This window comes from Odontomachus brunneus, unplaced genomic scaffold, assembly GCF_010583005.1.
Source record: "Odontomachus brunneus isolate Ranch 3 - 2012 unplaced genomic scaffold, Obru_v1 Obru_scaffold_025, whole genome shotgun sequence".
Classification (NCBI taxonomy): domain Eukaryota; kingdom Metazoa; phylum Arthropoda; class Insecta; order Hymenoptera; family Formicidae; genus Odontomachus; species Odontomachus brunneus.
The window spans coordinates 1,567,708-1,576,989 of record NW_022639475.1 but is presented as its reverse complement, the minus strand read 5'-3'; the positions used below and the strand labels follow the sequence as shown (position 1 = coordinate 1,576,989).

General features: G+C 41.0%; 1 protein-coding gene across 1 annotated transcript in view; it reads left to right on the top strand.

Moving 5' to 3' along the window:
- Nucleotides 1–234: 234 nt before the first annotated feature.
- The window catches only part of LOC116842396, a 45,574-nt gene continuing 36,526 nt past the window's right edge, over nucleotides 235–9,282 (top strand). The window contains 4 exon segments of the mRNA XM_032811569.1: nucleotides 235–337; nucleotides 340–354; nucleotides 749–759; nucleotides 1,286–1,445. Of these exon segments, the coding sequence (XP_032667460.1) occupies nucleotides 235–337; nucleotides 340–354; nucleotides 749–759; nucleotides 1,286–1,445 (289 nt within the window).

Sequence of the window (9,282 nt, the reverse complement as noted above, 5' to 3'; positions counted from 1 at the left end):
GAGAGAGAGAGAGAGAGAGAGAGAGAGAGAGAGAGAGAGAGAGAGAGAGAGAGAGAGAGAGGGGAATACATATGTATCAGGAAAAAGAAGGTCGGAGCGAGGACAAACACACATTCTCGCTTAATTAATAATGCATTTTTGCGAAATAGAATTATGACATTTTCGAAATATCACATTATTGCCTATGCACGAGGCAAAACACGTGGCGAGGGGCTGTAGAAATTCGAACACGGGATGGCGTTTGCGCAAGTTCCGTGTCTTCGGCGCTGCAAAGCTTCGCACAACGCGTTTAGTTTCGCGCGATCTTGCGGTGGTGGAGGATCACGCTTTTCGGAGGCTAAAGTGGACATTGTGGTGAGCTGAATTTAAAACATCGTATATAATACAGGTAGAATCACACACACGATAAACAATTCTGAATATTCACGATAATCTAATCCGAATGCAACGACTATCTTTGAGTTGTCGTCAGAGAAATCAATGATTCGAACAAGCTTGCTTAAAAAGTACTGCTTCAGTGATCAAAGCTTTTGTAATATTATTCTTTAGTCGATTCTTTGGTTGATAAATATAAACGTTACAATGCATTTTTTAAGATAGCTATGTAGTAAAACATGCAATTTTGATTATATAGACTCTATATAGACAATATACCACATAAAGCAAGAACAATAAAAAAGTACATTGTTAATCCTTATTAGGGCAGGCGGATTCCACTGGACGCGTAAAAATGTTTGAACTGACGCAGGAAATGCGAGTGTTTAATTTAATTACAATATTCAAAACAACACGAAAAGATTAAAAATAATACTGATAAATTAAAAATTCAAAGTAATATTGAAATTTAATATTGATTTTGAAAAGATTAAAAATAATACTGATAAATTAAAAATTCAAAGTAATATTGAAATTTAATATTGATTTTGAAAAGATTAAAAATAATACTGATAAATTAAAAATTCAAAGTAATATTGAAATTTAATATTGATTAATAATGATTTTTTTTAATCTTCTACTAAAATTGCACAGTTATTAAGTTTTATCTCTCTCTCTTTCTCTATTTATTTCTCTCACTCTCTCTGCGCCAGAAAATGCTAAATGTAATTGCATTTGCGTATGAGAGAAATGATCTTTGGATCCAACCGACTTCGCTTGCCCGGGCGAGAGTTCATATAGTTTCCTGAAAAGCTTCCTAAAAATATCTTGCTGTCGTCGATGCGGAATTAAGGCAGGAGGTATGGCTAATCATAAGCAATATTTTGGCAGAGTCCGTGTCGAGAGAGAGAGAGAGGAGTGCAGCACGCAGATTCACACCATCCATCTCATGATAACTCAGACGAAGGACCTGGTGAAGGACTCCGTCGGCATGTCCACCTACGAGAGGACGAGCGACGCGCCTTATCTGACCATCATGACGAGGATCGTGGGGGTGTGCACCGCTATTGGTAAGTCGAAAATTGGTCTCGTTGAATAACCTTTTACCGGCTCATCTTCCCATTCGAATTTGCAAGCGATTCGAAGGAGATTCGAAGGAGATTCGGCGGAAAAGAGAGAGAGAGAGAGAGAGAGTGAGAGAGGGACGTCGTTCGAATAGAAATTCCATCTCGAAGACATGCCTCCTGGTAGGATAAAAACGATCGTCGTCCCGAGTGTCGCCCCTTGAGTGCGAGCGAGGGGAGCTGGTGAGAGGACGGCGCTATACGCTTTTCATTACGGCGTGAAAGAGCTTACATCTGTCTGCGAGGCTGTTTGCATCCGCTTAATATTAATGGATCGTTATAACGGCGGAAGACAGTAGCCCTGCGGACAGGCCTTCTCTTCTTCTACTCCCGGTTTTGCGCACGTTCAAGGGTGCCGCTTAAATAGGATGTCATTCACTATCGGCCTCGACGCATCGCCGTTCTTCCTGGCGTATCCGAGCGGGAACATTGAGCGTGCGCGCGGACACGGAGCTCTTTTCTTTCTGAAAGCAGGTCTCTTCAGTCAGCTGTGCGTCAGAACGCATTTTCTTTTGTTTCTCTTCTCTCTTCCTTTCATCGGCAACGATTCTATTGATACAACGACGCGGCAAAAGAGACCGGGTCAATTTAACTATGCGTCTCATTTGTGTCTTTACTATGAAAACAAACAGTGGAGGGAAATAGACGCGAAATCTTTATTTTAACAAGACAGAACATACTTTTCCTAAAGAGATCGTTTTGTGATGGGAAAAGTGTTTACAAGATATCGACGCAAAATGTCCTATGTGTTTCCTTTCGTATACATATAGATAGGGTCAAACTGAACACAAAGTTTTCCATTTTGCGTACAACCGCATAAAATTTTGAGTTGTCAATTAAAGAAGATCGGCGGATCCCGCGCGCGATAATATACTAATGTTCCTTAATTAATAATTACAGATCTACGTGGCTATTTGTAAAAATAATACAAGAGTTTTCCAATTTGACCTAAATCTACAAACGCACAACTCATCAGCCATGTCATGCGTGACCATGCGCCAATTTTCTTTAATCAATAACTCAAAATCTTACGTAGTTGTCTGCAGAATGGTGGAGGAATTTTGTGTGTTCGGCGTTTGACACTACATGTACGGGACACTTTGCATCAGACATCCTGTACGTTCCGAGAGGACTGTTTTGCAACAGGAAAAGTATCCAAAGTGGGAACACTTTATGACTGCTTCCACACCGTTTCTCTCTCTCGTAGTAAATACGCAAGCGAAACGCACGACCGACATGACCATTTGGCTAAGTTGACTCGATGTCACATGTGCTTTAATGGAGCGTGGTGCGACACCATGAGCCATCGTCGAGTCCGGCTACACCGATGACGCGTGTTTACTTCGTATCGGATAGTACCTTTTTCCCGCCCCCGCGATCGCGCGTGACAAACAATAACGAAAACTACTCCCGGCGGATCCGTCCTCCCCCTCCTCCTCCTCCCCCCTGCCCGATGGGGTCCATTATCCTCGGATGAACGGCGGAAGCTTTTTGCGAGCTGACGTGCCGTCGCGACGCAATCGGGACGACGACAACGACGCTGGTGGCGGCGGCGGCGCGCGTGTGATGACGTCGCGACGCTGACTCACCGTCGTACTCCGGAGGACCATAGCGGGACTAATTGCCCGCGACAATTCCGCTTTGGTGGGCCTTAATTGATAACACTCGAGAGTTACAGCCCAGAGTGCAATTAGTGCGATCGATTAGGGCGAATAAATGGCGAATCGCGTCCGAGTGACGTGTTCGCGATCATCCGTTGATGTGTAATCGCGTCCGGTCGTGCCAAATGGCCGCGAAAGACAGCGGCTTGAATTAGGGCTCGGGGTGTAGAGTTGTCTAGCGACGGGGTTGCGTCGTCCTCCTCCTGTTTTATTTTCTCAATTTATTTCTGCCGAGCTCGGTGAACTTTGCGGGTTCTGCGCCGAGGAGAAAAAAGGATCGGATAGAAACAACCAAGGTCTCAGGGTTGCGTAAGTTCTGTTGCGCGGAATTTCATTGAATCCCAAATTGAAGGAAGACAGATCTGGCGTTTACTGTGAAAACGATTTTCCTGACTGTAATCGTTCCAATGGATGATTATAATCACAAACAGCAACTATTTTCTTCACATCTCGTTAGTTTAGGTTAGGCATTAAGTATAATTGAAGAGTTTATTCACTACATATGTATACTTTTAAAGCGTATTTTCAGTGGTCTATCAAGGGAGCTACTCAAGGGAGCTATAAATTCATTATTTATCGAACGAAATTACATTTTCACATGTTTTTGGTTATTCAAATAATAAATGTTAATTTGAAAGTTAAGTTTCATGATACTGCCTCTTGCCATGTTTCACAGTGCTGAGTGCTACTTAAAGTGTAAACTTTAACAGCACTCAGCATAACAGCAGTTTTCTGGCTTACAATCGACCATTGCATAAAAACGGCGTGGTGAATATTATTCTCTTTTCTATACCGCGATTCCTAATACATAACATTTATAACGTTAAGTTTTTTTTAATTCGAATTGTATCATTTTTTACCAAGTTATACCGAAATAATGGAATCACCTATATCACTTCTACCATGAGGTGCGCAATTGCGATATTCGGTATTAAATTTCTCACGAACGGTGCACTCAAATGAAACTTCAACTACAAATGCGTTTCACTGCGATAAATGTTACATGAAATTTTAGTATAATTTCGGGCGCCTTCGATTAATTCTCCACTGCCCAAATTAATTTCTCATGTTCAAAACATTTTTCGTCTACATAGAATGTTTGAAACTAAAGTACTCACAGATGAGATAAAATTTTACTTTTCTAATTTTTTATTTCTCCATAGTAGGTATTTGTGATTCTGAGGTCACGTTGGGTAGTTACTGTCGCTGCCAACATACTAAAAACAGGCAGCCACATTGTGATTGTCATGTCACATTGGTCAAAACAGAAACAACAATCATATTGGAGATAAATAATGATGAAACTGGATTGTAACTTCAGAGCCACAGTGGGCAGTAGGTAGTCAAGTGAACAAACTTCTCAATAGACCGCAATGTATCAGCGACATTTCCCTGAAAGTGGAATGTCGAAAGAATTAAGCTTGATCTACAATGTGTTATTTGCTTCTTGTTTCTTTTTCTTTATCTCTTTCTGATTCACACCTTAAGTCTTAAACCTAATCTACAATGTGCTCTTTGCTTCCAGTTTCTTGTTCTCTGTCTTTTTTTAGTTTAAATCCTGATCTACAATATGCTCTTTGCATTCTGTTTCTTATCTTCTGTCTTTTTCTAGTTTAAGACCCGTTCTACAATACGTCGTATGTCTCTGTCGTATATCGGAACACAATCAGTGGTGCAATAAGGAGAACTCGTCTCGAAAAACAAATCCTCTGATTGGCCCATCAGCTGCACTCCGACGTATTGTAGAACAGATTTGAAACTTAAGGTTTGAGTCAGAAAGAAATAAAGAGAAAGAAGCAAGAAGCAAAGAACACATTGTAGATCAAGCTTTTAGCCTAATCTACAATATGCTCTTTGCGTTCTGTTTCTTGTCTTCTGTCTTTTTCTGACTTAAAGCTTAAGGTTTGAGTCAGAAAGAGATAAAGAGAAAGAAGCAGGAAGCAAAGAGCATATTGTAGATCAGGCATAAAGTGTGAGTCAGAAGGAGATAAAGAAAAAGAAGCAAATAACACATAGTAGGTCAAGCTTTAAACTAAAAAAAAAACAGAGAACAAGAACAGAGAAACAGGAAGCAAAGAGCACACTGTAGATTAGGCTTTAGGAATGCTACGATTGTCGGGTTTATTGTACTCGACTCGGTTTGTTTCGGTGGGTCCTCTTTTCACATTGCAGCGGGAGTGTCGCGAAATTTTTCTCCAATTCCCGACGTTTTTCTCTACAATCGCTGCGTTACATAAAGAGTCACGTTGCTTGTCACGCGGTCGAGGTAGGTTCAGCGATTTTCACCGGTGGCTGGTGAACCAGCGAGTGGCACACGAAAAACTCGCTTGCGGAGCTTTTAATTGGCCCGCGCGCTCGCGCTCGCAAGCGCGAAAGGAAATATTTTACGGGCGCAGTGTGACAAAGCTCGGGTAAATTTTCGCGAGAGCAGAATCGCGCCCGCGTGCGCGGATTAATGCGACGGGATATTTTGCCGCTAAATTGGCTCGGGACGTTCGTCCCAAAATGGGGCTACGCGCTTTCCCGATGCCGCACAATAATGACGCGCACTCCGCTTGTTTCGCGAATGTTTTATTGGCCGCCGCTTTAAATTTTTTGACATCCCGTGTGAGTGCACGACGCGGCTAAAGCCGCGACTAAAGCCGATATACACGAATATATCCTTTGTTTGTGTTCATCTCTCCCTTCTTTTTTTCTTTTTAAATATGCAAAAGTAATCCGAGCGTGCATCGGAATAGACACCGTTACAAACGACACTGCCGTTCACATCGTATAGCTACGATCGTGGCCGTCGGACGTGCCCCGCGCTTGCCTTCTCCCTTACTCTCGCCCGAAAATGGAATTATTGGCGAGATAAATAAAGCAACGCGCGAAAAGCGGACAATGCAGCCGCAGCGCGGCGAAACCGCAAGCGGCACGAAACTGCTGACGGTTTCGAACAAGCGGAGTTATTTAGTGCCGTCGGCGCGTTTACGCCGCACTCTTTGTTTTTCTCGCATAAGAGCTCACAAGACCGTGACAGAGGTAAAAAAGAGGTAGGGGGGATTTGTGCAAAAGATTGTGAATTAATAGGAGTATAGATCTTTTGTTACGCGTATGTCTATTAAGTACACCCCATATTCGGTGTAGAAAAGTTAAATTTTATGAATATTAACGTCACCGTATGTCCAGATCAATTCTATTCAGTAAAAGCAGAAACGTTTCAAGGTCATCCTGACCTTAACAGAAATAATTTGAAAACATAGTATCATTACATTTTTTATTCATTAGGATTGTATTCCAAAACGTTCTTTCCGAGGAAAATTTTACTTAAATTTTACTCTTAATATAGTATATGTAACGTGAACTTAGAGTTTAAGAGTAAAATTTTCCGTGAAAAAGATATTTTGGAATGCAACCTAGAGCTATAGTTATTGGTCCTCACAGAGTGGATGTTGAAAAAAAAAAATATTTAGCAAAATGGGAGTTATACATATTCAAATTTTATCTTTTTACTAAAAAATCCGAGCTTATAAAATAAATAAATAAATAATGATTTTGTAATTTTTGCGAAACTGTAAAGCCGATATACAGAAAAATATTTAATCCGATAGACAGAAAAATATTTGTGCCAAATATTAAGTTAATCAAATAAATAATTCTCAAGTTATCGTGGTGACAGTTTCAAAAGATTATTTCGAGAATAACTCGTTTAAAGTTTTACAATGAATTCTTCTCAAAATTTTTTACACCAAATATTAAACGTGCTTAAGGGGATGCTGAAACTGAAAACTTTACTGACAAAACGCTGACATTTTTCTGCAAAGTTTACGTAGTATTAGTTACATAGAATTACAAATGCTTTTACGCAATAAAAGTACGTGCAAAAATAAATAGAAGCATTGCTCGATATGTGATGAAAACGAACAAAAAATTTTTAATGTAAAATCTCAAACTATCAGTTAGCGTAATATTTGTCTAATTCAAAAATTCTGCAGCTTGTATATACTGAAAGTGTGGATGCTCCAAACAGAAAAATTTTGAAGAATATTGTTCTTTGCATTTGCATTTGGAAGCTTAAAAATATCGAAAAAGCTTAAAATGTGTAGAAAGATTTCTACACATATATTGTTAGGTTTTCCGTTAAATATGGTAAAACAAAGCAACACACATTCATGTAAGTTCTGTCTATACAAGAAATACGAAAAGGATTTCGTGATTATGTTAGTGAGGATCGTCTCTGCATTATCGACATTGTTCGAGTTCGTCATCGACTCCAGCATCCTCTTAATGGACGTACTTAATAAAAAGTTCATGTTCTTAATATTTAATAACTTTTTACAATTTTCCAGATTTTACCTAATTTTTACTGCTTTTACTGCAGAGCCCTATAGTAGTACTTTATTTTCTACTTCAGTTTTTACACAGCCGGGAAGGCTTTGCAAGGTCCTGTATAACCATTTATAATCTAGAAGTGCTGGAAAAAATCCTATCTGTTCGTCGATGCTCTGCGTTCGCGCGAGAAATATCCTTAGGTCTTATTACTGTCGGGTCATTTTTCCCAAGACGAAAATTGACTCCCATTTCCAACTTGAATTTTCCAACGTTTATAGATGCTACAATATCATCGTTGCAAGTTACATCGACTTCGGAATCAAGCTCTTCTGCTTCTCCTTTGTGAGAAGTAAGTTTTCTGCTTCGGGATTTTCTTGAAAAAGAAAGAATATAAGATCAAATATCCTTAGATCTTATTATTAACGGGACGTTTCTCTGCTGACTCAAAAGTTAATTTTCAATCTCAATTTCTCAATGTAAATTTTCCAATGTTGTAAATATTGCAACATTGCTGTTGCAAGTTAAATCGTTTTGGAAATCAATCTGTTGCTTTGCGTCTGCGTAGTGAGAGACAAGTGAACAATTTCCTGCTTGGAGATTTTCTAGAAAAAGGAGATGCCTCGGAAGAAAACGAAAGCTTAAGCCTATGTAGCGGCTTGGGACAAACCTGCGCGGCAGGTTAAGCGAAATCAAATTAGGTCGATCTGTTGGCAGGTAAAGAGCAAGAGAAAAATCTCGCTCCGGATTAATCCGGCAATTTAACCGGATTTCGCCGTTACCCGTTTTTGCAATTCATTCTCGCGACTCTCCATCTTCTCCGCTCTTGCGTCCTCAGATTTCATTATTATCGGAACGTGTCCCGGATCGGGAAAATTCGCTCCCACTTCCAACTTCGATTTCACATCGTCTCTATGGATTTTGCGAAATTACGACAAGTAATGCAATCGACGCGGAAATCGGGGCACTTGCCTCGGCGTCTGCAACGAACGGTAATTCTCGACGGATGACGCGTTAATCGTTCTGCAATTCGCCGCGGATCGGTCGCGCATGAGACTCCGGAGATAAATCCGCCGCGAGTTCGTCGTTCCATTCATAATTGAGAGGAAGCAGCGCGCTGAAATCAGGGCCACATCGGGCGGATCGAAGTCGTTCCACTCGAGTCGCGCGGCTCGGAGCGACTAGAGCCGCGACCGCGTCGATTCGCCGGACGCAATCTGCGGAATTTTCCCCGTGGCGCGGAACGGTCGAGCGGCTGTCGCGGGGATATAAATATCGCGCTATTTACGTGCGCGGTTAGATATCGGCATTTCGTTATCTTGCCCGGGCGGCGGAGCGGAAAGACCGCAGCCGGCTGTCCGCGCGCACTTGCCACAGGAAAACAACCCCCTGGGCCATCGTCCCGGCCCTCTCGCGCCCTTTAGTCTCTGCCCCTTTCTCTCGGATCGTACTGCTATCGATAAAACGCCGTTGATTTACTGCTGCTGCTGCGAGGACCATCGCGACAAAATTGTGTCCCCGCCCGGCGTTTTAACCCTTTGCACTCGTATGTCAGTATTCTCGCGATGCTGGAGCTAAGAGAACGTCAGTTAAGTGTTTCAGCACCTTCGGGAAATTATGCAATCAGGAGATACATAATCATGAGACCAACTTGGCGAGACCTACAAGTTGCGACCATTTCTTTCTTATATTCCGTTACAAGAAACAACCCACACAGCAGAAATATTCAAAATATATGATAGAGATAAATTTATATATATATATATATTATAAATATATATATATATATATATATATATATATATATATAT